This window comes from Pundamilia nyererei, unplaced genomic scaffold, assembly GCF_000239375.1.
Source record: "Pundamilia nyererei isolate P.nyererei 1_Seehausen unplaced genomic scaffold, PunNye1.0 scaffold00073, whole genome shotgun sequence".
In the NCBI taxonomy this organism is placed as follows: domain Eukaryota; kingdom Metazoa; phylum Chordata; class Actinopteri; order Cichliformes; family Cichlidae; genus Pundamilia; species Pundamilia nyererei.
In genome coordinates, this window is record NW_005187474.1 from 1,557,848 (window position 1) to 1,585,776 (window position 27,929).

The 27,929-nt window shown below is 41.9% G+C and overlaps 2 protein-coding genes across 3 annotated transcripts in view; one reads left to right on the plus strand and one right to left on the minus strand.

Annotated features, from left to right (window-relative positions):
* Positions 1-21,954, minus strand: map3k4 (mitogen-activated protein kinase kinase kinase 4). 2 transcript variants are annotated; one of them, XM_005737106.1, is made up of 27 exons: positions 21,599-21,954; positions 15,838-16,028; positions 14,326-15,731; positions 12,524-12,784; positions 12,205-12,357; positions 11,967-12,124; positions 11,713-11,829; positions 11,520-11,619; positions 11,270-11,353; positions 10,897-11,166; positions 10,648-10,797; positions 10,124-10,285; positions 8,645-8,778; positions 8,052-8,130; positions 7,883-7,961; positions 6,000-6,096; positions 5,580-5,702; positions 4,196-4,296; positions 4,023-4,103; positions 3,712-3,903; positions 3,554-3,624; positions 3,336-3,452; positions 3,098-3,257; positions 2,885-3,007; positions 2,400-2,506; positions 997-1,176; positions 1-905 (listed from the first exon to the last, which is right to left on the minus strand). In XM_005737106.1, the coding sequence occupies exons 1-27, from the start codon at positions 21,628-21,630 to the stop codon at positions 885-887; spliced, it is 4,749 nt and encodes a 1,582-aa protein (XP_005737163.1). In that variant the 5' UTR covers positions 21,631-21,954; the 3' UTR covers positions 1-884. The 2 variants fall into 2 exon arrangements, with proteins under 2 accessions (XP_005737163.1, XP_005737164.1); XM_005737107.1 differs by lacking the exon at positions 5,580-5,702.
* Positions 21,955-27,107: 5,153 nt separating this feature from the next.
* The window catches only part of kcnk1b (potassium channel, subfamily K, member 1b), an 8,385-nt gene continuing 7,563 nt past the window's right edge, over positions 27,108-27,929 (plus strand). The window contains exon 1 of the mRNA XM_005737108.2: positions 27,108-27,821. Coding sequence (XP_005737165.1) covers positions 27,467-27,821 — 355 coding nt within the window. The 5' untranslated portion in view covers positions 27,108-27,466. The remainder of the gene's footprint in view (positions 27,822-27,929) is intronic.

Here is a 27,929-nt window from a genome sequence, read left to right on the forward strand (position 1 = left end):
TTCATTTATTAATATTGTTTGTACATGGCAAACACTGTGAGAGCAGCAGAGAACCAGAAGTTGTGTGTCAGTGTCTGTGTTCGGCCGTGAGGATGTTTTATGTTCAGCAGCAGGGAGGAAGAGCAGGCCCTGTTTCTCCTTTTCTTTGTAACGCCTTAGTCACATGAACAGCTCTTCACTGGCGGCCAGTAGACTTGAACATTGCTCCAACTTGAAATTTTCTCCTCAGCAAAGGCAAAGAAAAATAGAATAACAAAAAAAAAAAAAAAATCCTTCCCAGTGCCCACGCTTGCCAAATAGCAAGCAATACAATTTGTTGATTACATTTGGATGGTTCATTTCATAAAGGTAAAGCAGCCTCTCCTTCCATTTTGAGGCCTACCACACCTTTTCAGTCTCAGAGGGACAGACAAGCAGTAACTCCACTGTCCCCATGGGTAAACAGTTTAAAAGTGCTATAGGTTTTGCCCCACCCCCAACCACCTGTCCATTCCCCTTTGATAAAAAGAATGAAAGGAAAAAAACAAGTATTCTTCAATGCCTTTTCAGAGATCTCTTCACCAGTGAGACCAAACAAATGTGGCAATAGGTATTTAACTTTACAATATTGTTTATACAGGAATTAAAACTAATTCTTTTTTCTGTTTTTACAGTATATACAGTCCCACCCGTCCTCTCTCAGTCCATAGATAAAGACACAACAAATCAATACTATATAGATCCAGTTGTCCTCTGAAATGATACTGTATTACTTCCTCAGTTTAAATCCATGTGCCTTCAGCAGTAACCTCCTGCTTCTCCGTGTCCACAGTTCTCTTTTCTTATTTGAACATGTACAGTAGTGCTTTAACTTGTAAACTTTAAAGCCACACAGGAGGTTTCGTTTATTCTTCATCCGTGCAGACCTGAAACAGATGCGAGGTCGGGGATATAATGTGAATTCCATGGAAATATTCAATTACAACTTAGAAATGTTTAACCTTCCCAGCACCTCACCTTAACAAATGGGTGGTCAAGCAGCATGCTAGCTGTCCAGCGTCGTTTGGGTTCACTCTCCAGACAATGACCGAGGAAGTCCTTCCCTTCTGTGCTCAGCTTCTCGGGGATGGGAGGTTTGTGGCCCATGCCCACTTTGTACATGATCTGAAAGTTGTGCTCGTACTCATGCCAGGGCCTCTGCAGATAGAAACGTACGAATACGAGTTGCTTTTTTTACTTGTGGTTTTGAATTTTGTTAAGTGAGTTTCCTGAAGTGGTTTACAAAAAAAAAAAAAAGGTTAAATCATGCTTAACAAGCAATATGTTTTGCAGTTTGGGGACAAACATGTCATTAGCAACAGTAACCATGCTCCCTTCACTCTGGAAGTGGTTTTTGCACAAGTGGTCACAGCTCAGACTGAAACAGCACCCTATAGCTAAACACTAGAGCTGCCAAAGGGGGTCATTTTGACCCCCTTACGCAGTTTAAAAATTGTGTAACTTTTCCTAAAATAGGATTATTCATCAAATACTGAATTTTAGACTTTAGACTTCAAAAAATAAGAAATTATGACCTTTACCTCAAACCATGGATGCCGTAGAAAATAATGTAAAACCACTACTGTGGCATGCAGGTTTACAGACTGTTTACAGACATGATGTGCTGCCATAACATGAGCTACAGCTACATATGATTGATAAATAAATATGGAGAGGACTGTAGTTAGATAAAAGATGAATAATTGCTGCCAGGCTGAGGATGGGATTTTGAGCCAGAGCAGAGCAGGTCAAAGCGGAGGAGTGTGTGACTCAACATGTGGAGAACCGGGTGAGTTGCTGGCTTTTCTGAACAGCGGGGGAACCGTAGCTGAGTCCACAGTGTGGAGAACAAATCTGAGCAAATAAAGAGTAAAATCCACAGAGCAGGGGAAAGGTGGAGCAGTGTGGAGGCTGCATGAGGTTGCATGTTTGGTGGCACATGTGTTGGATGTGGACAAGATGATAAACTCTGATTTTTGGTTTTTTTTTTACTTTTCATTTTTTCCACTGTAATAATGTATTTGTTTAGATGTGTTAGCTGTTGTGTTATATGTTATATGCTTTGTTTATTAGTTTATTCTAATGTGTATTTTAACGTTGCAATCAATGATCTAAAACATTGATAAAACTAATAAAACCTCTAAAAATTGAAACGTAAAACACTCATTTTGTAAAATCTAAGCTAAAATTAGAAAAGTTAAAATTAGAAAACAACAGCAGTGGTGGTCACTGCCACCAGCATGGCTCAAAATGACCCCTGCGGGCAAGCTCAACATTAAATTTAATTTCCTTTCTATTGAAGTAGCTTACTAAAACTTGGAAAAATACCAGAGTGAAGCTTTGAATGTGCGAAAAGGAAAACCCTCTCTTTAGCTTGTTACCTTTCCAGTCACCATCTCAATAAGGACGCAGCCCAAACTCCAAATGTCTGCTGCCCGCCCGTGACCTTCTCCCTTCGCTCTGGTGATAACTTCAGGTGCCATGTATGCTGAAAGAATATCAACACATCTGATATTAATAGCAATAGTATGATATAATGCATAATAACAATGCAATAATGATTTTACAGAAATATTAATGCAGCACATGAAAATGTGAAAATTATGCAAAACTGTAAAAATCACACATTTCTACAGGAGACTGCGAAAAAACAAGAACTTTCTGTTATTTGATTGTTTATCTATTACTTTTTTACTTTGGTGTTGTATTGATGGTCATGGGGGAGGTCTTTATCAGAAGCAAAAGCTACAAAATGAATGAAAACAGTGCTCTTTCACATTTTTCAAAGCCGTCCAGTGAGCCAGACTGAAGTCTGTGGTGGGCCGATTATCATATTTTGACACTGCAGGTTTATTTAATGTGTTACCTGCTGTTCCCAGAGTGCTGTTCACCTCTCCTGGCATTGTGTGAGTGTTGTTTCTCAACTTTACTGAGCAGCCAAAGTCACCCAGCTTAATCAGGCCTGATGATGTCAGAAAGATGTTGGCTCCTGATGGGGACGAAAACAAACAGGAGGATGAGGAAACGGTTGCTGATCAAATAAAGTAACAGTGAGATAGAATAAGTGCATGGCGCTGACCCTTAATATCCCGGTGGACAATGCCGTGTTCATGCAGAACGTTGATGGCTATAGTGATCTGTTTGCTGTAAAGCCTGATGACGTGCTCCTGCAGCCCCAGCCGGGATACCTCCTCCAGAGTGCCCTCGTCACAGTACTCCATGAAGATGTACATCTCCTCCTACAGGTGAGCACACAAGCATTAATACCACACCACTTCCACGTGCCACAGGTGGCTTCCTGAACTGATGCTTCTTACCCGGTGAAGCTCGACTCCGAAGTAGCGCACGAGATTCGGGTGTTTAATGCCTTCGAATATTTTCAGCTCGTCTGCAGTCTCCTTGATTGTTTTGTGATCGTTTGGTTGGAATCGGATCTTAGTGGAGGCAAAAAAAAGAGAATGAGAAATGTCTGTTAACATCAACAGCAACTATGATCTGTTAATACTATTGAATTCCAACTAGATGAAGCGCATACCTCCTTCATAGCCATCAGCTCGCCGGTGTCAACATTGATACAGGTATACACCTTCCCATACTGGCCCTCACCTGTGATCAAGCACAAAGGCATCACATTTGTGTTTGCAAGAGTGTTAAACTACATCATAATCAAAAACAGTCACACCAAAGTCGTACCTATCTTATTGCCCCTCTGCCACTTGAAGGTCACTTTCCTGAGCCCAACTTGCATGACGTTGTCGTACGACTTGGGTGTGTGGCACACCTGGCCGATGATGTTGCGTTGCTTCATCACGGCGTAGCGTTTCTCTTCGAATTTGCGAATGGAGAGACGGACGGCCTCCATGGGGCTTTGCCGCGCTGCTGTGTCTGAGAAAGGAGACAGGATTAATATTTAAACTCTGGAAACATTTCTGCTGTGATTTAGTTAATAGTAGTTCTGTGACTTGTAGCACCAGATTTTGGTACCTATCCCTAAATAATCTCACCCTTGGACTGGCTGATGAAGGTGCGGAGCTCCCAGCTTCTGCGTGAAGAACTGTTAGGGTCTCCCTTAGGATACGAAGGTTCTAAAGTAAGAAAGGAAAAGAAAAGAAGATTCAGACAAGGAAGGCTAATATGCAAAGCAGATCAAACACCATAGATCGCTGAAAGCTCCCACCTTCTCTGTCCTCTGTAGGGCTGGAGTGGCGGCTCAGAGACCTGAAATTCAACTCTGCTGCAACTGATGACAGCCGGTCATTCTCATGGAAACTGGATCCTCTGCAAAGACAAAGAAGAAACTGATGCAATGCTGTGATTCAATCAAAAACTACTTATTCAGATGGAGTGTTTCGGTCTGGCGCAAGTTAGTGCAATCTCATCTACCAAGAAGGAACTTTACTTTATAAGCTTTTTAACAGTACACTCTAGATACATTTTGCACTGAATGTTTTCTTTATCTTTAAATAAACGGAGGAAAATGTAAAATTTTTTTCTAAAGGCATCTTAATTAAAGCATTTTTCCCAGACTTGTGTTCATAATGGAACTTAATACTGTAAATTACATGATTTAACAGATTACTACAAATTCAGAGGGAAAGAATCTGAATTCAGGAGATGTTGAAGATATAGATTAATTAGAGAGGGCCTTATGAAAGCCATTAACAGCTCAGCATTCATCAGTGGCATTCACACTTGAAGATAAGACCTTTAGTATGCATGCTCGGATTTCTGTACTAATGCACCAGGAATTCTAAAAGCAGTCAGTCACCAGCATCAAAGCAAGACAGATGTGGATAACACTAAAAAGCAGAATTCATAGCCAACTCCTTCAGTGAAGTAGTGTTCGTTTTCACACCATGCACAACAATCACAGCCTCTTCCCTTAATCAGTAGACCTGTGGAAGTCTTCTTTTTTTGGAGTTGTTGACATTTTTGCAGGACTACATTTTAGGAGGCTACATTTTAAATCTGTATTTTTTATAGCCATGCAAATCACTGTGTATCAAGCCTCGAGACTAGAATAATTGTAATCTTACAGGCATGCTATGAATTAATTACACATACATTTAAGGTAAAATGGAAATGCCTTGTTATTTCATTTGATCTAAAGTCAAATAGCTTAAAAACGTAAGCAATTAAACTAAATCAAACAGACTGATCATCTGCATCTGTGATGCCCTGATGTGGAGCCTGTGTGTGACTTTCATTGTACAACAGTCAATCGAATATTTCACAAAATTTCCCAAATATTGTTGGTTTATATGCAATCAGAAGCTTAGAAGTGTTTCATTCTTTACGTTTTATTAATTTACCGTTAAGGATATACACTGGCAGGACATCCCAGATTTGATAATTAGGTAAAATACTTTTTGGCTTTAAACTCTTCAGTACAGAACGAAATGTCCTGGATCTTGCAGTTAATAAATAACATGAAGCATTTCTTCCTCCATTTACAGAAGCCTTACAAAAACATTTCTGACAGCTTTTGGGTTTTTTCCCCCTTTTTTTGACTGAGCTGAACTCTGACAACAGTTTCTTCTTTGGGAGGGGGGCAAAGCTACCTGACGTCATTGGGGGTGCTGCCGGGTGCTTTGGTGTGGCTCTGTTCCCCCGGTCCCTGAGGGACAGGGCGAGGGCCGTTTGGGAACAGCTGGTTCCGGAGATCACAGGGGAGACTTCGAGAGCTGTGTGGTGAAAAAACAAACTGAGGAGCGCTGCCTTGGGAGGTAAGGTGGCTTGCATGGGATGTGTGAAGTTATATGTAGGTGTGTGACTGGGTGGCTGGTTCACGGACAGATATGCACACTCACTCTCACACACACAGAGCACACCACACACACGCACAAACAAAGAAGCTCAAATGTTTCACAAGCTTAACTAGCCAGAAAAAACATTAGAAGGTAAAAAAGCAAAGCCATGCAGGACAGAGTTTAAACATTAAAAGAAAAAGTGTTGAAAAACTTAAAACTGCAGTCACCCACCTGAACCCTTCAGCGTTAGGGATGATCAGAGGGGGGTTTGGTGGATCACTATGGCAACGACCCACCAACTTTACAGGACGAGGACTATTTCTGGGACCTGAAAAGAAAAACAACAAATGCTAAATTTATTCAATTGTCCAAACCCTCCCCCCAAAAAACAGATCATCACTGGGTTTAAATCATGGGAATGAGAAATTAGTTAGCAGTAACAAGATATCTAAGTCATGTTTTTATGACTCCAGTGCGAAAAAAGTTGGAACACTGTATTACATTGCAATGATTTACTAATCTCATAAAGCCATATTTTATCCTCAATAAAACACAGAAAGAGGTTCACCAATCTGCAAAAGACTGTCTACAAATTACAGAGCAAAAATCTAAGTTAATGTATTGGAAGTAATTTAACTGATGATGTAATTTAATGTAAACTTTGAATATCTCATTATCTGCAGTTCATAATATCATCAAAGGATTCGAAGGACACAAAGAGCAAAGCTGAAAATCAACTGGATACCAGTAAACTTTGAGCCCTGAGGCCCAAAAACAGACATGATCCTGTATGGCTGTGAACACAGTTTACTGTAGGAGTCACAAAAGCAGGTTAAAGCTCTAACATGCAAACATGAAGACGTGAACATCGACGTGTGATCTGGAGATGCTGTCGTCTTCTTTGGGCCAGAAATCTTTTTAAATGAATTGAAGCAACCGCATACTGGAGCTATTACAACAGCGTAGCTTTCTAAAAGAAGAATCTAGGTGCTGAACTGGCCTCCCTGCTGCCCGGACCTTTCTCCAGCATAAAGCATTTGGCACAGCATGAAACAAAAAATATGACAAATAAGACCCAGGAGCAGCTAGAATCCAGACAGGACAATATCAGACAAGAATGGGACAACACGTCTCTCCCAAAAGTACAGAAACCGGTCTCCTGAGTTCAGACATTTATGGAGCATTTGTACAGGAAGAGGGGATGTTATGCCTGTCCCCACTTTTTTGATTCATGTTGCTGTCATCAAAGTCAGTTAATCAATTTCATCAAATTAGCTTTTTTTCTACGCTTGATTGTAAATAAAATCTGGGTTTATGAGAGGTTTTCTTTACATTTTACACAACATCCCAACTTTAATTGATGGTCTATAATCATATACCACTGTGCTGAACTACTTTACTCCATCAAAGACATAGATGTAGCAACATTTTGCTTTATTCTGGTACTAGTTTGCCAACTTCATATCTAATTTTCCAATAACATAACACCTTTTCCATAAAAACATTATTTGGTGGTAGAATTATTTTTCCATAAACACTTAACGTGCATTATGTAACAAGTAATGTCATAACAGGACTCCTCAGATTTTCATATATTTACTCATTTACTTTAACCTCCTAGGACCTGGCGCCCACATATGTGGACATCACATTTTGGGTTATTTAGACCAAAAAACTCAATTTTGCTCTACAAGGGCCTGATATCCACTTACGAGGACATTATACTGCTACCGTTCTATCAAAATTTTAAATGAATATCCTCATATGTGGCTCTTATTTTTTCTAAAAACAAAAATTAGGTAAAAGAAAAAAAGAAATCTGGTAATTCTTTGTTTTTACATTCATCGGGTCCCAATATGCTCAAATATCAAAGAGAAATTAAAAATGCATGTAGTGGAAGAGTTCAGGACTTAGGAGGTTAAAGAAGTTAAAGTCAACTTCAAGACACACACACACTTTTTTAATATTCTATGTGAACTGAACTGTAATGTCATTGCTGCTGTGTCTGCTTTGTGTAGCAGTGTCCTCTCCATGGCATCCAGATTGTAAACTTGCAGCGTATAACCTGAAATCAATCCTGATATGGAAGATGCTATCGTGGAAAAGCTTCTTACCAAAGTACAGGCCAGTAACAGGGCTATGGGGTTTTCCAATCACATGTCCAATACATTCATTCATCAAGGCTTGTAAGTTCTGAAGAAACACAACATAAATTTTCAGTTAGTATAAAAATATTGTATTCCAAGCATGCCTATTGTTTATGTCGTAGGAAACTATACTTACCAGGAAGTCATCCTCTGGTAATTCTGATATAAAGGCAGGCTCAATAGCTTGAAGAAAGTCAAAACCCTGAGTCGCCCACCTGTGGAAGCGAAACATTGTTAATCCGTGCATGCAAAAACAAACCACAACAGAATGTTTAGTTAATGATTTATGGGGGGGTGGTTTGGGTTTTTTAAGCATTTAAGACAGGAAGCACTAATATGACAACTGACTCATACCCAGAGTTAACCGGGACTGTTTTTGTTTGAGTATTTGTCACACTATTATTAGACACTATCCAAAATGTCATGCTTCTGTCAAATTCTTCACTGCATTAAGAGTGCAAGGTTGCCATAGTAACGAGTCATGGCTCAAAGGAAAAGCTCTTGACAAAGAGCTCATCTTTAATGAACATTGTGAGTTTTCCACAGTAAATAAATATGGCAGCAGCAGAATAAAAATCTTATAGCTTAATACTCAACCAGTAGGCCTGGCTTTAGCTACAAAAAGCATCCCTGAGTAGCATATTGCAAACCAGAAGACTACCAAGCAGAGCAGATACTCAGGAAGGAGCACAGTGAACAATAAGTGTTCAGCTGATAGGAACATCTTACCTGGGTTTGGTGCCCCTGCCACTCTCACATTTGGTCAGGACATAGTTCATCCATTTGCGGGCAAAAGCTATGTAACGGTCCCCGATCCTCTGTCTGAACTCTCCTGACATCAGACGCACCACCTCCTTGTGATACTGGAAGCAAAAAAAGAGACTGATAAGATGCTAAACAACTGTGCAAAAGTCCTGAGTCATTCCTTCATTTCTTTGTATTTTGCTTCTAGGGAGCCAGACTACATTACAGTTACATTACAGTGGTTCTCCTGGCTTTTTGAAGGTCTTTCAAAGTTTTTCTTTGGGCCCTGGCTCATTTTTTCATCCATTTTCAGTCCAGTCTTTATGCCTGACCGTTTTCAGAGGAAATTTGTTTTGTTATATTTATAAAATAAGTCATAAAAAACTGAAAGATTATCAAAGTACAGTCAAGTTGATTGAGAATGGAACAAAGGCAGCCAACATCCAAAGAATGCCCTTCAAAAAGCCTGAAAAACTATTCCTATGCCTTACATTAGGGGTGGGCGATATAAACGATATACGATAGAAACGATATAAATTTGGCCAACGTTAGGGATTTTGACTATACCGCTCTATCGCGATAGCACATGTTGATGATGTCATCAAGCTGCACCTGTTTTGGTCGAAAGCATTGCAGCAGCTACAACCATTATCATCTGCAAAGTATGCCGGGCGACAGTAATAGCAAAGAGATGAAGCACTTTTGAAATATGGGGAAAGCCAAGAACTGTGCTTCCTCCACTTCCATAACATTGATTCAATAATGTTGAATTCTCTCGCAGCTGCTCTGTTCCCATGTTGTTGCAGCATATTAATAACTAACCTCGTATTGTGGATGAAAAATCTCAGTTGTTCTCCTGACTGAAGTTTGGCCCGTGTATAGCATCCTGCTATGCGATTGCATTTGTCCCTGACTACCAGAATCCCTCACGTTAACTTTTATCGAGTGGAAGAAAAGTTGGCGTTCATCCTCCAGCTTCACTGTGCTAATGTTGTGCTAACATAGCTGTGTCGCTAGCAATCATGTAGCACAACATTATATACCAGGTAGTCCAACTTCAGTAACCCCTCAAACGCCACTGCTGTTTAGTTTTCTGTCTTCATTTATGTCAGAAGTGGTAGCAGAGCTGTACGCTTTAATTCGTTTCAAAAATCTCAGTCAGAACATGGTATGAAATGTTTAGGTGTAAACTAGCGAGCTAACTTCCTGTTAACTTCTAACTCCGTTAAATTTAATAACTTCTGTTTTCATGGATGCCTGGATGTTAAACTTAATACCAGCCCTACCTTACATGCTGCATTTCCATGTATGTTTCAATAAATCACTGCTTCTGCTCAAAGCCTTTGCACAGTACTGTATGTAGCTGTACTTCTCAGTTTGAGTGCATTTATGTACTTAAAATAGCAAGCGTGCAGCAACAGGAATTGAGACACAGCATCTGCCCACACTTTTCCAGTCTTTTACCTCGAAGGCAAAGTTGTAGCCTTGTGTCATCGCCTCCCTGTAGTAATGATTCAGAGTGGCTGACTCGGACTCGTCGATCTCGGCCTTAAACTCTGTGGTAAACATGTTATCTACGCAGTCAATGGCATGCCTTATCTTAATGCATAGCTGCAGTGCCTCATTCTGTGAAAGGAGAGAGAAACACGAGAAAAGAAAGAGACATGTTTAAAACCTTTTTCATAAAAAATGATTATTAATGCATGTATTTATTATCAAGTGCAGCCACGTGAGATTTTTATTTTGAAAGTAACAGATAAAGTTGCTGAAAGTTTAGTGGCTTCCATTTAGGAAGCACTTCTAAAATATGACCTGAAAATGATTCTGTTTCTTCTTTTTATCTAATGTTAATAGGGCAGAAATTCAGGGTAGCTGATAGCAGTTGCTATAAAAACTGATTTGAAAGTAGGACACCGACATGCACCTGTCTGCACAACAACACAGAATAAACCATGGGTTAGATGTCAAGCATGTGGTTATATAAGCACCTTGAGCTCTTCCAGAGCGCCCGCGATGAGGGGCTGACTCGATGTTTGCTCTCGGTTAGGAGTAAGCACATCCTGCATGGACTGCTGAAAAACCTTTCTCTGAACCACCAGGTGAGCTGACTGCATCACTATCAACAGCATGTTCTCTACCTGAAAGCATATCGAACCATTGTGAGACACATAAACGTCAGGTACAAACAGGCAGACGCACACACTTGCACGCAGACTGAATTTAGAAATGCCACAAACCTTCATGGCCCTTAAAGTGTCAACAGTTTCCATCTGTGGGACCAGCTTGAGAAGCTGTCCATCCCACTGAGCCCAGTCAGAATCAGTGGTGGAATCCCCAGCTTTGTGTTTGCTCATGAGCAGGTAGGCCTCGTCCTCAGCGATTTCATCTGGCTCTTTAGAACAGTCTTTGCCAGCTGCAGCATTAAGAAGCTGCAGGATGACGGGTCGCTGATTCATCAAGCCACAGGGGACAAAAACCTGAAGCTCTTCCAAGCCCGGAATCTGAACCTGAGGGGGGGGGGGTTAAACAGTTACATAAATAACCCCAGGGCAGAAGGAGGATCAGAAACTGGCAAAATAAAATATAATAAAAGCAAAACAAAATAAACACCTTGACATAGTTTCTTTTCTTCAGTGCCTCGAGGAGACAAGTAACACCGTTAGTGATAGTGAAATCTGCAGCAACCTCCAAGTCCTGCAGAGAAGGGTGCACACAAACTACGTGTCAAAACACAATCCCGGTGCTTCGGTAAACAGAGAAAACAGGGTGACAGACAAACTGCAAAGCCAGTACTGTTGCATCTTCTTTTTTTCTTTTTAAGTCAAGGAAGTGAATATTCTTTCCTATGTCAGTTTCTCACCTTACGAAGCATTTTGGCAAAGCCCAGGGCCTTAGATGCTCGCTCCCTGGCCTCGTGGAACAGCTCTTTAAGAGACCGACTAGTCTCAACAACGGACCGCCTGCAAAAATTAAAAGCTTCAGAGTTTAAAATCAAAATGCACTGGGACAAAAACATCAATAAAAACTTGATGAAATCTTGAAATCATCCTCACCTGATCTCATCTGAGGCGGTGCTGTCATCCGCACTTTCCCAGAATTCATTATCACTCTTTTTCAGACCAGCATCGAGGAACTCTCCAGTGGATTTGAGCAGCATCCCAGCAATGTCACTGCAGAGAGCGGAACACTGCTCAGTTTTATATAAATGATTAATAAACTTCTGCAAGCAGGCGCCGTGACTAAAACAAGAATGCGGTCACTCGGTTTTAAAAATGGCACATTTCTGACCGACTGCGGGTTCACTCACCAAAAAAGCTTCCCAGACTGGGCCTCTCCTCCACGGATGTAAGGAGTGATGACCTTGGTGAAGTGCCACTCCTCTTCCAACAGGTTCTTCAAGCTATGAGAGGCCTGAGGCAGCTGCTGCAACATCTGGATCCAGCTGTGCATGTAGTCAAAGTAAACCTGCAGAAAAAGCAGCACACGGTGAATAATCACCAACTACAGTTTGAAAATAGAGGCGGGAGAATGGCTGGGAAACTTACCACCAACATCTTGTGAAGATCTTCTTCAAATTCATCAATATTGGCGTTTATTTGCAAGCCCTGAGCGTCAGTCACCACACCATGCAGCATGAACTGATAATACTGCTTCATCAGAAGACCTCCTTTAAGGACCTCTTTACACTCGCGCACCAACTGCAGAGCACAAGCAAACGCATGTAAGAACACTTGTGTACAACAAATGTTAAGGCTAATTGTTCACCAAAAGTTTAAACTGCATGTTTGCAGGCATCACAGGACTGTTGAGAAGTTATAAACTAAAACTGAGGAGAAAAAAGCAAGGACTTGGACAGCTGCTTGCCTGTTTGATACTGAGCAGCGAGGGCTCTCCAGCAGGCCTCTGTTCAAGTCGCAGTTTAAGGCATTCATGAATGACGTTGAGGAGGACTCTACACAGTACGAGGAACGCTGGCCGGAAGGATGGAAGATCCATGTCCAGCAGATCTGCCCAGGACACCTGGTCCGCTCCGAGCTCAGGGTCAGCAGGACCGCTGAACTGACCGTGTCGTGACAGCTCAGGCAGGTAATCACTGTACAGCATTGGGTCTGGAAAGTCTGCAAACTACAAGCGGAAGAGGAGTGTGAACTTAATTAAGAAAGTCTCGGAGGAAGGGGACTTCTTGTACGCTTCTACCTGTAAGAACTTCTCGAAATGAGGTTTCCTCAAGTGACTAATTAAATTATATTAACATACAAACAATATATCAAGTTGCTACACTGCTTCTGTGGACAAAAATGCTATTCAGCTGTTTAGAACTAATTTACTGTATCATTGCTTTAACTGGGAAAAAAACACACACACACTGAATTCTACTTTTGTCTGCTCTGTTATTCACAATGGGTTGCAACAGCAGGCAGCTCTGCATGTTTGATTTTTTTCTCACTGATGGAAACCCTAAAAGGAATTGTTTCTCCGCGTGGGGTCAAATCAGGGATCTTTTGCTAGTGCAAAGCTCTATACTACGTACCCATTTGTCTTGATGCATGCTTAATCATCCTCGCAAGGAAATCCCAGAAAGTTGATTCTGTTTATCTGAATGTTACATTTTTAGTGGGAGAAACTTCACTGTTTCTCAGCTGAATGACAAAATATTTCACCCACTGAACAGAATCAACTTTCTGGGTATAGATCCGCTTAGAAAAACCACACATACTTAATAACAAATACATTTTTGCATGAATTATGAGGCCACTCAGTTGTCACGTTGCAATTCAGCTCTAGAGTGCAATGAATTAAACTTTGATTCCTTGAAATTAATTCTTGTAAATAATTGATTAAAAACAAAATTTTCATTTCCTAGTGTTTCCTTTTTTTCTACAAAGAATGTTGTTACTGAAAAATGCATTTGATTATCTTGTTTCACTGTTTACAATAAATTACAATTGAACAGATGTTTGGGAAACAGTCTGTTACAATCCACAGCATGCAAACAATGCGTAATATATACCATTATATTAATTGGCAGAACCTCAAAGTATTTTACTTTAAATAAATTAAACAAAGGAAATAATTAGCCTTTCATCAGCATCTGAAAAAAAGTTGGCAAGCAGATGTGCAGCTAACCACATCTCACAGACTACATTCCTTAAGGGCAGCGCAAACATAACCCCCCTACTTAAAACTCTATACATATGCTAACGGCGTGCCAGGTAATGCAGATAAGACAAGTCAGCCCAATTGTTTATGACTTGGCGTGAGTAGGGGGTTTTACCTGGGCCGACTCGTTTATATTAAAGATTCAAATGACCAAAACAGTCACAGCAGCTTAATTAACCAATTATATTTAACATACAATGACAATCACACTTCAAATAATTCTGTTGCAGAGCTTGTGGTAAAATTAATTTGGCTTTAATTTGTTTAATCATTTCTATAACTTGGTTCTATTTTTATTTTGTTTATAAATATATTGTAAACAAGAAAAAGCTCGATCCGTAAAAAAACAAAAACAAACAAAACAAAACATCATATGGCTGTTAATTGATTTATAGAAAAGTAACTAAGTCATTAACCAGCAGGGCCTGGATATATGACACACCCAGATGTAGCTTTACTAATGTGACTCCTTTTTATTACCAGATTTCTTAGAATAACAGCCTCACCTCTAGTGCAAGAGTGTGGCGGAGCAGTGCTGCTCTGGACCTCTGAAGAGAGCGATCCATCAGTTTGTGCAGTCTGAGGATCAGTTTACGTAGTCCCATCTGTTTTAGAGCTTTATCCACAAATGGTCTGTAGATGGATGTTGGGCAGAACACCCCTCCTCCCACGGATGCTTCTGCATTTCCTGAAGTAGCATTTGGAAGAAATTCATCTTCGGACAACAAACGGGCAAATTTAGGAGTCAGGGTGGGAGACAACTCTCCCTCTGTGACAGGACTCGCTTCTCCATTGTCCTCGCCATATCTGTCCTCGACGTCACTTTCTGTGGTAAAAGTGGTTATCGAGTCGTTCTCGTCGTCGTCGTCATTCTCTTCATCTTCGTTTCCGCGAGAACAGCGAGGTGAAGGGATCTCAAAGACGGGCCACCCGATACGGGATAAGTCATGGATGCCCAACACTGTGGCCATAACGCGCAGCTTCTGGTTTAGGTCCTGGGTGATATTGAGCCACAGACAGAGCGCCTGCACCCTGCCTTGAAAGTCTCGTGCTGCATACTTTTCATAGTCCCTTTGTAAGGCCTGCAAAGAGGGGTACAAAGCTTCCACAGACTCCAGCAGTTCCATAACTCGCTTGACCTGCTCAAATGCCAGCCGCTGACGTTGAAGATGCTCCCTGCAATCAGCGCCAGAGCCAAGAGGCTCTGCTGCATTCATTGTTGATGAGGGGCAGGCCCTAAAGCCCCAGGGATCTACTCCACAGTGGTTGCTCTCTGCTACAGTAAGCTCCCTCTTCTCTTCACAAACTAGATCAGGGACTCTCTGATAGTCCCCCTGAATTGCTTGAGACTCTGAACACTGAGCCCCTATCAGGCTGTCATAGTTGACTTTAAAGTGCAGAACCTCGTTAATGATGTCAGGGATAGCTTGGCGGGCAGTGAAAAGGAAAAGGTCTTGGTCACCGGTGGAACGCCGTGCGTGCCATGCCTGCAGCTCCAGCCAAATAACCTCATTATTGTGACCCAAGTAAGGCATGTTCTCCAGGCCTCTCTGCTCCTTCTCTTTCCTCTTGGAGGACATAGATGTGAGCTTGAGCAGCAGCCGCAGAGTTTCAAAGAATTTGAGGCGATCAGCAGGACAATCTGTCCTTGAGGTCTGCCGGTGGGTGCGGGACATATGGGGCATAGACACAGGAAGACTGCGACTGCAGCCCAAACTCAAGTAATGTTTTCTGGTTTCCATGAGGGGCTTTGAGAGGGGATCCAGCATAAATGAGCCTTCAAATGTCTTCTTGTGGTCTCTTTCTGTGGAGCGCTGTGCAGACCTCAGCTTCTTGCCCTGTTTGTAGCTGTGCTCCTTAGATGTCTCCACTGCCTTGGGACTGTCCTTCAGGGCAGATGAGCTGGCGTCAGCTGGGAAAAGAAACAGACTTCCAGTCAGAACACTGTGTGTAAAACCTGCATGTAATGTGGGGTTTCTAAGTACACATTTATCTGTAAAATCGATTTACTAACTTACATTTGTTTGGAGACCCCCCAGCGCTCCTCCCCTGACTGTTCCTCAGGTGTTTGCTAGACATGTGTTTCACCTGACGGGCGTTATATGGAGGTGATGTCCCATACAGAGCTTCCTCTTCCTCACTGGGAGAGTCACAGGATTCAGCCACTTCTTGGCTCCGTAGGGATGCATCTTCCACTGGCTTGGCCTGCCTGTCAGGCATGAATGACAACAGAAAAGACAACCCATTGGTCTGAGCAAGATCTGCATATTTAAATTAGACTGGCCTATATGCATAAGAACTGTTACCTGGAACAGAAACTAGATTTGGAGACACAACGACTTGGCATTATGAAACCATTTCATTCATATCACAAGCACGACCTAAGAAATGTGTGCACAAGGTCAAATAGTGCTCGTCTGTTTGCACCAATAACAGACTGTGCAGCAAATCCTGAATGCCACAGGAGACAGGCTGCTAAACTGCAGCTAGACTGAACGCCTGCTGCTACCCACAGCAGTGTGACGACTTGTCTGCCCTGGAGGGGGGAATCTCTCTGGCTGCAATAGTCTGTGCATGACCACAGGCATCCAGGTGCAGGATATCAAACTGTTTGTGTGTGTCTTGGTAAACATATAGCTTGACCAAAAAGGGAGTTATAGTAACCCATCATTAAATCTGTCTAAGTCATACTGCACAGTTGCATGCAAATATGGTTCTTATGCAAAACAGCATAACACCCCCAGGAGATTCCAGTAAATCTTGAGGAAACAATAAATATTGGATACCACAGGCGCTTACCAGCATTCTGAAAGGCTGTATCAGCTAATTCTGCAGAAAGGAAAGATTACAAACACTCGAAACACTTCCTTGTGGGAAAAAAGGGGAAAAGGGGAGGGGTAGTAATGTGGAAGAGCACCACGCCTTTCCAGATTACAATGTCAAAGCTCTGTGCCCTAAGGCCTTTCTGAGAGGTTTTTTTTAATAGGATTAGAGAGAAAGGTTACAAGGGCTGACCCAGCCAAAATAAAACAATGGGGAAGAAGGGGAGGCAAATGAAAACGGGTGACATCTATTATATTTATGCAAGTCACCATGTGTGCCTCTGCTGATCATCTGACTCAAAGGCATTCCCCTACACGTGCCTGTTAGCCTGTGTGCTGGCAGCTTCAAACCGGGGGATGGGTGTGTCGCTGTCACCTGGGGAGTGTGAGTGGACGGGGCTGCAGTTCTTTCACCCATCTGCCCCCCCCCCCCGCAGAATGCCTATGTGACTCTCCACACATACACATGCAGAGAGAGAGAGTGTGTGGGAGCAGCTGTGGAGCTACATGCAGGCAGACACAGGTCAGAACACCTGCTGAAAATGCTGCATGTGCAAGATTAGCTGCAATCACGAATACCTGTTCTCACAAAACAACCGTCATTCTCAGGGTCACTGCAAAGTGAACAGCAAGTTTCTGTTCATGGAAAATGTCTCGAATTATTTAAGCACTTAGAAGCTCCCATCTTGTGAAACAGCCTATAAACTCAGATGTTAACTTGTTGGACCTACCGACTTGAATGCTTTAGATATGTTCTCGTAACTTCACTGGAAATAAGCCCTTTTGTTTTAAAATATTTGAAATTTTTTGTCAATACCTCTAACAACCCATTAATCTCCGTGACAGCACAACCAGTTTACCCAGAACAGTCACAGAACAAATCGCAGATCAACCCTTAAATGAAAGCACACTGACTTCATTATGAATGTACTCTATGAGTGTACTGTGAGGGAACTTGTTCTGCAAGAGACGGACAAAAACGCCGTGCAGTACTTTTCAGTGTGCATGCACAGTAGGCAACTGTGTTCCTTACAATAAAGGCATTAATCACAACAACAGACAAATGAGTTTGGTTTTTGTTATGCGATAATTGAGACAGGTATCAGGAAGCTGCAAGAAGAAAGCAGATTTACAAAAACTGCTGAACGCTGAAATACACACCGTACTCCTGCATTAGTACGAGAACGCATTTAAAAACCTGTTATGCTTCAAAAACTCCTACGGCATGTGCGTGCGTGCGTGTGTCACAAGTGATCACATTGTGTGCGCATTTGTAAACATTCGAAAGCCTGGATGTGTGTGTGTGTCCATGTGAGAAAAAGGACAGAAATAGTACATACATGTGAGCGAGGGAATGAGACCAAGTTTTAAAAACGTACTCCTCTACGCAGAACATTGTGATTCAATCATTCAGGAATGAGAGCGGAACCAATGACGCCACTGGGGCCGGTTGTTTGTTAGGTTGCCATGACACGCTTCGAGCACAGGCTGTGCCGTTGCAGGAAGGGATACGCAAATTTGTCTTGTGAATTTCTTAACCTACTTACAGGCTGCACAAAGTTACCAGCATGTGTGTCCTGCAGTTAACCATAGCAGCACTGTGGTCTTCAAGCTGTCCCTGCCTGGCTGCTGATAGTGAATAATCACTGCAGATGGTGTCTGGCTGCTCTCAATGGCTCATCTGATGGCTCATTGGGGCTCCCATAAAGGCCAGTGGAATGCTAAAGCCCCAGGCAGAACACTAAGTGAATAATAAACGGCACAAAAATCGAGAGTCTTTTCTGTATAGTGACTGAAGCAGAGATACCAAGGGCTGCCAGAGTCGCGGGGGGGCTGACCTTTGACACAAACCATCCACACTATTGTACCAGCAAGGGGCTCTCTATTGTATAACGCTGACACGTGGCCCGTGAGGCCCACGGCTGAATACCACACAGCTGGTTAGTGAGCACACTTGCTCACAATGCCCAAACTAAAGGGGACTTTTGTTTTTGTTTTTTTTCCACAGAGAGGAAAAGGAGGAGAAGGTGGTCGGGTTTTTGTAAGAGCACACTTTGCTTTAATTAGGTCATGCTGCCATAACTGATGCCTAACTGGTAGGCTAAATACAGTTTTGAATTACCCCCCCCCCCACTGTAAAAAGCATGCATCTGCGGGGTACTAATTTCAAACCATCGTTCACTGCTGAGCGCGTAAGATTAAAAAGCAATTGGTGGGCTCCGTGGAAATGCAGCACACGTGTGTGCAACATTAAGCATTCCTGACGTGCTGTTAACGCCTGATAAACTGGCAGAGCTGAAGCAGCAATCAGTTTTTGCATCGTAAGCTGACAGAATTCAGAAACAATGAACAAGATGTACTTCACCACACCCTTTGCTGGAACAGCGTGACCTCCCAACTTCTCCTGCATGCACTAACTATGCAAAGCACACTGTTAATGCACAGCTAAGAAGTTTGATTTTGTCACTAAACGCACTCTGATTCATAGCTCCAGAAAAAAAAGTGAACTTATTTCTAAAACACTGCTTTGATTAATATCTGGACTTGTACTTTGCTCACCACAGGGAACAGTCTTGGTCTAAGAAAAGACTGCACCAGCGGCAGCTAAAGCAGACGCTGTTTGCACACTGTCGGCTGGAGCGCGAGTTAAATGCTAAATGGTGTAATGACATGTTTTTCACCTTATGACGCATGCATTATAAATGCGGTGAAAGCAGCAGTCTGCTCCACCTTTGAAACGTAATCTGAAACTGCAGAGAGAAATAAGCAACACCTCTTTTAGTTTCAAACTTGCACCCTGTTCTGCAGCTGTGCACATTATAAAGCATGTATTCAAAATAGACAAACATGGTATTCAGCGGTGCTTAATCATTTTTATTACACGGTCGCTCTCCTGCATTAGCAACATCAGTTGCCACAGTTCAGCAGTTACAAAAGTGCTATTGTTTAAAAGGAAATGACAGATGAGAGTGGCAGCCTGTGAGAGTGTTGGTTTCTTTCTCTAAAGCAGGTGTGGGCAAAGACAGGATGCAGATAGGAAATGCTAGAGGATGATCCATCTGTATTCTACAGCCTGTGCTCCTGGCAAAAGCGAAGCATTAATGAGTTCTGCCCAATGTGCGCCTACGGGGCTCCAAGCAGCTATCTACTGCACATAGCACACCACATCCTGAAATCTCTGGAATGCTTGTGAGCCACAGTGTCTTCAGACTGACTTTGAGAACGAGACATTATTGACAAAGGACCTCTGTACTTGCAAAGATAGGGATAGCCTTCAACTGCAGAGCGAGCACATAACTGATGTTTCTTAAAATAGCTGTTGGTGCGAAACAATCTTATATAAGCTCAAAGAGGTAGATAGCCGAGAAGACTAAAAGCAAACTTATTTGTTGTTGTCTTTTCAGTCTGCAGTTTAAATGTATATGCAGAGCCATGCATCATGGAGCACGCTAGACGCTGAACTAATGTCGCTTCTGTGCAAACCTTGCAGCCTGGAACATGTAAACTCTGCTGTTTACAAGTTTTGCTGGCAGTTTATAGTAGTCCCATTACTATAGAAACAGCAGGAAAGCAAACCCTGCAGGAGAGACAGATTTAGACTCACTTAAAACATTTGTTAACTAGTAAAACACCGCTGAGCGTTTGCGTGAGCTCCCATAGAGCAACGGTTACCTTTTCATCTGCTGGTGCACAAACTAAACGTGGTCTAATAAGCATGTAAGTAACATCAACATAACCAACATACTCTCAGCAATAATGTGGCCACTGGCTCATCAATTTTCTTCATGCAGTCATGTCGGACAGCAATATACTAACTCAGGGCCAATGTTGCACAATCACGCGAGCTGTTTGTGTATCCACTTCGACTGAGTGACCACAAAAGCGCAAGGTAATAACAAGTGGCTGCTACGCAATCATTACCGAAATAGCCACCAAAAAGGAAAAGACTGGCTATTTACTCAAAAAATGTGATTATGGCAGATGACAAGAGCTGATCCAACATGAAAAATGCTTCTCGCTCTGCCCCCCCCCCCTCCCAAAAAACTGCATGAGAGAAGGAGGAGGAGGAGGAGAGGGGAAGACACAACAGCAGATTCCTGAGGGTCTGTCGCCAGCGGTCAGGGGCAAACACTGCGGCATTTCGATTACCAGATGCGCCCATATCGAAATCTCCTGAGACTCTGGTTAAAACGCGGTCTTCTGCGCGATTGCACAAAATATATCGCGCACTAACTTTGCACTTGAGTGCATACAGTACGCCCAAACATCCGCAGCGCGGCACGTTTGCGACATGTTATCACACTCTTATTCCTGCAGTAATAGTGAGCCAACATGAAATGCACCAAGTCTGAAAGCGCAGATTCAACGTCCAGCACCGGCGCCGAATGTACCCACGGAGTTAACAATAACAGTGAAGCAACATGCTAGCTACAGTATCGAAGTTTTTGCTTTTCTGTTACTGGAAGGGAAATGCACAGCTCGGCGAGACAAAATAATAAAAAAAGATATATTCAAGTCCCCATTTAGAGCCCTGCAGTGCAAAACTAACGCAGTTTCAGCCTCCTCAGTTTCTGTCAACAAACTTGCGCCTGAACAATAAACTGACTAGCGGCGGCTAATGTGGATGTTAGCTAGCTGGGACTGTTGCACTGTTATAGCGGTTGGTAATTGTTAATAACGCTACCTCAGTATTTGGTGAGCATTTTTGGCTCTCTCACGGCCAACCGAGCACTGCTTGGGAATAAATTATATGCAGCAAGCTCCCCCGGAAAGTGTTTCTCCAAAAAGTTTACAACTAGTGTTCTGCAAATGCATTAACTGCACGGGTATCACTATTTGACAGGAAGTCGATTTCTGCTGGATGCGCAAGCGCTCCGACTGCAGTGTCATGGCTAGCTCACTATTCGGCAACTGCGAAATCCTGGCGATAAAGTGTCTGTTCAACGAAATCGCTTACCTGCTGGGCTTGTTCCGATCCGGCGGCTCCATAACAAAGCGGTGGCTCCTTATTTCAAGCTGTGCATGGGCTATACCATGTCTTAGCTATATCAAACACACTTTGCACCGCTAAATCTCTGCAAAGGAGGTGGATTTTGTCTCTTTACAGCACTTTTTATCCGCCGGTACAGTCGACTCTCGCTTGTGCGTATGCTGTCGCCATCTTTCCACCGTTCATTGAAGGAGGAGTGCCACAGCCTTGCAGCGCTACGGCAACTCGGAGGGATCATCTTCGGCCATCAGTGCAGGGTCGGAGTGCTCGTTTTTATCCTCAGAGAGCAATCGCAGTTGTCGCACTTACAACAGTCATCACATTGTCACCACTTGACTGATATGATGAATTACACTCGAAACCACTTGTTATACAGAGCTGTGAAAAAAAGTGTTCATTGCGTGAAAAGACTGTGGTTGCGTTTGGTTATTTTTAATTAAAAGTTCACGAGTGGGTGTGTTTGCGACAGGATAGAGAAAAAAAATAAATAAATGAATTATTATTAATAAATTTCATCTTCATTGTCATGGATCCTGTGTAAAATCTGGTGAACATTCATATGTAATTTGTGGACTAATGCGAGAATTTACCTAAATAAAGACAATATAAAAATACATGGCTTCCTTTCTTTATCCTTTGTAGAATGTATAAAATGTAATGTACTAATGTATGAATCACAACACTGAGAATGACTGGATCAGTACCATAGGTTCTTTCTCTTTAAGCAGGAAAGTGAACTGCTGACATTACTGCTGAGATAAACAGCCCTCCCATTTTCCAGAGAAGACTGCAGTGATTACTTCTCTGTGTGTGTGTGTGTGTGTGTGTTCATGTGGAGACGCTTCACTTTTGCTCTGTAAAAACTTTTAATTTTTTAACATTGATATTTTTAAAAGTAGGAATAAGAATAAGCACAAGTCAAATCAAGTGCCTTTTGAATTAAGGAATGGCACAGGGAAACACGTTTTAAGGCAAGATAACAATCAGATTAGTCCTCATTAAAGAAGAAAATGGGCACAGTTTCATGAATGAAGTGTTAGTCTCCTTCTTCAGTGATTATTAACTTCATCTGTAACCAGATAAGGGGACTAGGCCATCTTCGTGGCTACCAAGGTCTCCATAATCATGTTGTGTAATGAAAACAAAAGTTGTTTTCCTTTGATTAATCACCTTCTTATCTGTGTTTTCTTGAGATAAGAAGATGAATCTCTTGCCTCATCAAGAGAACATGCATGGCTATAGATAATGTAATTAGAATCAGAATCAGAATCAGAATCAGAATGGGGTTTATTGCCAGAATTAAGAAAAATCATTCCAACCAATCTCAAACCCAAACTCCGTCTGCATCAGTACTTGTCCATCTGTGAGAGTACAAGAGCATATGATAAAGTTATAAGGCTTATCCCGGATTGTTACCACAGCTTTATTAGCTGGAAGTTTAGTAGGAAATCACTTCAGTGTGAACTGCTGACACACAAAAACGTCTGCTGTCAGAATACGTTAAAACACGAGTTAGAAACCTGGAGTTGTCAAAATTAGAATCCACTGAGCACATCGTTATGTTCTTATTCACATTGATAGAAAACTTCCTTGCTGACCAACTTAAATAAAATGTAGTGTTTATTTTTGCATAGGATTATTATGTAGATCTTAATCTATAGTCTTTGTATAAAAGTTTTCTTTATATGTAAAAAAAAAAATGAAAGTAAAGTCAGCTCAGTTCTACTTTTTTCTCTGGTCTTTGTACTGGAGTGTTTAATATATCTAACTTTTTTATATTACTTAAAGTGATATCCTGCTTTTTTTTGCAACTTATTACTTTTGACTTGCATGCGAACATGAGATCATCTGTTCCTTGTGAAATTAGGAACTGGCCTTACTCATGGTGTCACGGATTTGCTGATGCAGGAAAATAAATCATCTGACCTGAGCAACTGAACTGTAAACACAATATTTATGAGGACAGTTTCCTTAAGCTTTTATCCACAATGGTTTTTTTTCTTTACCTTTAAAATAAGACAGAATATCCTGGAATTAAATTAAATTAAAATAATTACTGGCAACTGCAGAATTTTAGCAGAAAATGTGATCCAGGACAATCCCATCATATTCTCCCAGTTAGCAATTATACTGTAAAAGAGTAGGTTGAACAAGAGACTGTGTGTACCTGAAATGATTAGGATTACACATATCAATCATCTTGTTTTTTTTGAAGAAATAAAGGTAACATCTAAAAAACGGTACATTCATGTACACTAAGTATCTTTAATTTTGTGACAAAAACTCCCAGTGCCACAGTAAATGTTGCATGTAAAAATAGGTTAGGTTAAGATTAAGGAAGTTTTTGTAAAGTAAACTGTCTCTAGGGGGGTAAGAAAAAAACAAACAAACCAAAAAAAACAACCTTCTGTGAGCAAAAGTGTAACAGGAACAAAAAAACCCCACCCAAACAAACAAAAACACCCAGAAGCTGTTGGTGCTGATATGGTTAAAGAAAACATTTCATGTAATGAGATCCATATGTTAGACGAAAATAAAAAAAAATAAAAAATGCTAATTTTGCAGAAGATCTAATGATCTGTCATTATTTTTACTTTCTCAGTTTTAATCTAATGACAGCAACAGTTTTGGTTGTATAGAACTGAAGAAAGCCCTTCTAATTGTTGACTCTTGCCTGCCACCTGCAGGTCTCTTGCTGGTATGCCTCGCCTCTCAGTGACAATAGATTTGTGCTCTCTGCGTTCAGTTTTTGCAGCCGTGTACCTTGGTAGCCCACTGTTCGCTCTGCTGTTCCAGTATTACCTGGTATGTCATCTAATAGAGTTATTACTGTTTCATATCAAACCCAGCAGCATCTTCAATATCCTTCATCAGGCGCCTGTGGCTCAGGTAGTAGAGCAGGTTGTCTACCAATCAGACTGATGGTTTGATCTCTAGTCCATATATCCTCAGGTAAGATACTGAACCCCAAGTTACCCCCACTGCATCCATCAAAGAGTGAGTTTGTGTGTGAATGTAAGAAAAAGTGCTTAGATGTAAAGGAAAAGGATTGTGTGAATGAGACTTGCAAATAGAAAGTGGTTTGAGTGCTCAAACTGAGTACAAAGGTTGTCACTCGGTTTACTTTCTAGCTGATATAATTATGTTATCTATATATTGCTAACTCAAGGCATCAACACCCTGCTGTATTTCAGATTGTAGTTAAATATTTTTATTTTGCAAACACAACATGGAGCCTCAAGATATAAATTCATCTTTTAAATTAATGCTTTATTAGGAGATTGGATGTATGCAACTGTATTCAAGATTCAAAGTGTTTATTGTCATGTGTCACAAGCAAAAAGGCATTTCTCTGTGCAATGAAATTCTTTCTTTGCTGTCCATCCACAGATGCCGATTAACATATACAATGGAAATAGAACATATAAATACAAATAGTACAAATAAATAAATGAAGACAGAAAAGCAGACAAAATATGGAGATGTGAAACAGAGATGTGTGCAAAAGAGCTTTAGCTTAATATGCTGGCTTAATTTGCAGGATGACTTGATGTGCAAAAGATTTTTATTATTACTGTTCAAAAAAAGGTCAGCTGTTCAAGAGTCTGATGGCAGTGGGGAAGAAGGAGATAGTGAGTCTGGATGTTGTGGATTTCACACTTCTGAACCTCCGCCCCGAGGGCAGAAGTGTGAACAGTCCGTGTTGGGGGTGTGTGGGGTCTTTGAGGATGGAGGCAGCTCACCTCTGGACTCTGCGACGGTAGATGCTCTGCAGAGAGGGCAGTGGAGTCTTGATGATCTTCTCCGCAGTTGTTATCACTCTCTGCAGGTGTTTGCGGTTCATAGCAGTAGTGCTGCCGTACCATGCAGTGATGCAGCTGGTCAGGGTGCTCTCCACAATGCAGCTGTAGAACCTGCTGAGGATCTTGGCCGACATACCAAATTTCCTCAGCCTCCCTAGGAAATACAGCCGCTGCTGAGCCTTCTTGATCAGCTGTGTGGTGTTCAGTGACCAGGTGAGGTCCTCAGAGATGTAGACACCCAGGTACCTAAAGCTGATCACCCTCTCCACTTCAAGGCCCTGGATTAACAGCGGCTGATGAGGCCTCCTCTTCTTCCTCGTGTCCACTATCATATAATGTAATTCCTGCACTTGTTACAAAGTGTGTATGATGCAAAATCTGAGCCCTCATGCAGGAATAACATTGAGTGACTATCAGAAATGCCAATTTTTAACTGGGTGCACAGTTCTCAGTATTTATACACTCAAAACTAACTATTTATGCCCAAAATAATGATTTCATGCAATTTAAGTACATGTAAATTTAGTAATTTTTTTCCATTGTTACAATGGAAAACGTTAAATTAAATGGAATCTGGGTGCTCTACCGGTCTTATTTGGATAGGTGGCGCTCTTATTTGAATTTGTGTTAACCTAGGTTAATTGCATAGTCTTTTAATAAATAATTTATTGTCATTCCTCTCCCATCGGTCTCAGTTACGTGACCAGGAGCTCCCCTGTTCTGTGGAAAAAGAGAAGCAATTAAAGATTTAGCTACTCATTGCTCAGGCGTTGGAAACAAAGTGAAGAGTTTTATATAATCTGATTTTATTCGGTGTATTGTACAAGCAATCCCGCAAAAACTTTTAAACACTTGAAAAACTTTAAAAAAAAATGCTGTGTGACAGGAAAACACTTCGAGTAACGCAAAACATATTTTCGAAGGGCAGGTAACTTTAAAGAAACAAAAGCAGAAGTTTGACAGGGTAATCCATGCATAATGACTGTTGATGCATCGTTGTAAACCATACCACACCTTTGACTCAGTATTTTTCCTTTCTATGTCATCAATGCAAAGAACACTCTTCAGTAAGTACAACTGTGATGTAGTCGCCCTTGCGTATTTCGACTGTATGTTGTCTGATGGTGATATATATATATATATTTACAATGGAACATATTGGATATATCACTTCTATCTGACATATTTAGTTGTTATGTCTTCCAAAATATTCTTGTTTCATTTTTAATAACAATGATGTAACACCCATTCTACCTGCATTAGCTTTAACTTTGATATTTTAGGTATTGTGTCACCACAAACCTCAGTTCATGTGATTGAGATCTGGCAGCCAGGAGTGGACCAGCAATGGGCCGTCATTCTGTCATTCTGTATGTAGGACAGAAGTAAGTGTTGGCTGTCACAGAACTGGGCCAATAATAATTTAGCCATTTGGGACCTGAGTCTCCACGCCTCAGTTAACCCCAGGCCCCCCTGTGGGTACACTGGGGCGTTTCTTCATCTACCCAACATGACAGCCATCTGTGCTCTTTTCTGACGTCTCTCGATTGTTTTGACTAGAAATCGAAAGACAGGCTCGGCTACCTGCGGGGGGAGAAAGGGGAAGTTCTTGCGTCACACGCCCTTTGTCGTCGCCACATCATTTGATGCCTTCAGAAGCGCTTGAAGCTCGGATTTTCCCCCACTGAGTAAAAGCTAAACGCTTAGATTAGGAGTCAGCCTCTTAGAAATGTGCCTTTTGGGGGGTTTATCTATCCAAAGGATCTCCAGTGACGACAGCGTACCAACTCGATACGCGTTTGTAGTATAAACACTCTTTTTGTAAAGATATTACGTCGAGATTACCGACTGCACTTGAAAGCACCAAGTGGCAGGTTTCAGTCAGGGGAAAGCGGTTCCTCGTTTTGCTCTTTGTCTCTGTTACATCCCTGCGTGTAGGATATATGCTGTCAATTTAGGACGTTAGACGGTCAAATTAACACCGTAGACAAACGTAGCTTAGTATCACACCGGTGTGATACACCTCTTAAAAATGCTCCAGTCTTTAGCCAGCAATTCCTGTGTGCGTTTGATACAGACTCACAAATCGACGTGGTATTTCGTCTCCCTGGTGGTGGGCTACCTCCTCTATCTCATATTCGGCGCAGTTGTTTTCTCATCGGTCGAGCTGCCCTACGAAGACCTCCTGCGGCAGGATCTGAGGACCATTAAGAAGCAGTTCCTCCAGGAAAATGACTGCCTCTCCGAGGAGCGGCTGGAGCAGTTTCTTAGGAAGGCGCTGGAGGCGAGCAATTACGGGGTATCCATCCTGAATAACGCATCGGCCAACTGGAACTGGGACTTCACCTCAGCGCTGTTTTTCGCCAGCACGGTGCTGTCCACCACAGGTAGGTCCTGGGCAGGCCGGGTGATGCTGCAGCCGAGCATGGCGCAGAATAGCGCAGAAAAGGCGCCTGACAAGGCCACACAAACGGGTCTTAGTACAAATGGGACTT

Coding starts and splice junctions, on each gene's coding strand:
- map3k4 (XM_005737106.1), bottom strand. CDS start 21,630: ATGGAGCCGCCGGATCGGAACAAGCCCAGCAG. Junction 4,104..4,195: donor CCCTACAGAGGACAGAGAAG/GTGGGAGCTTTC, acceptor TTCTTACTTTAG/AACCTTCGTATCCTAAGGGA. Junction 3,453..3,553: donor AGCTGATGGCTATGAAGGAG/GTATGCGCTTCA, acceptor GCCTCCACTAAG/ATCCGATTCCAACCAAACGA.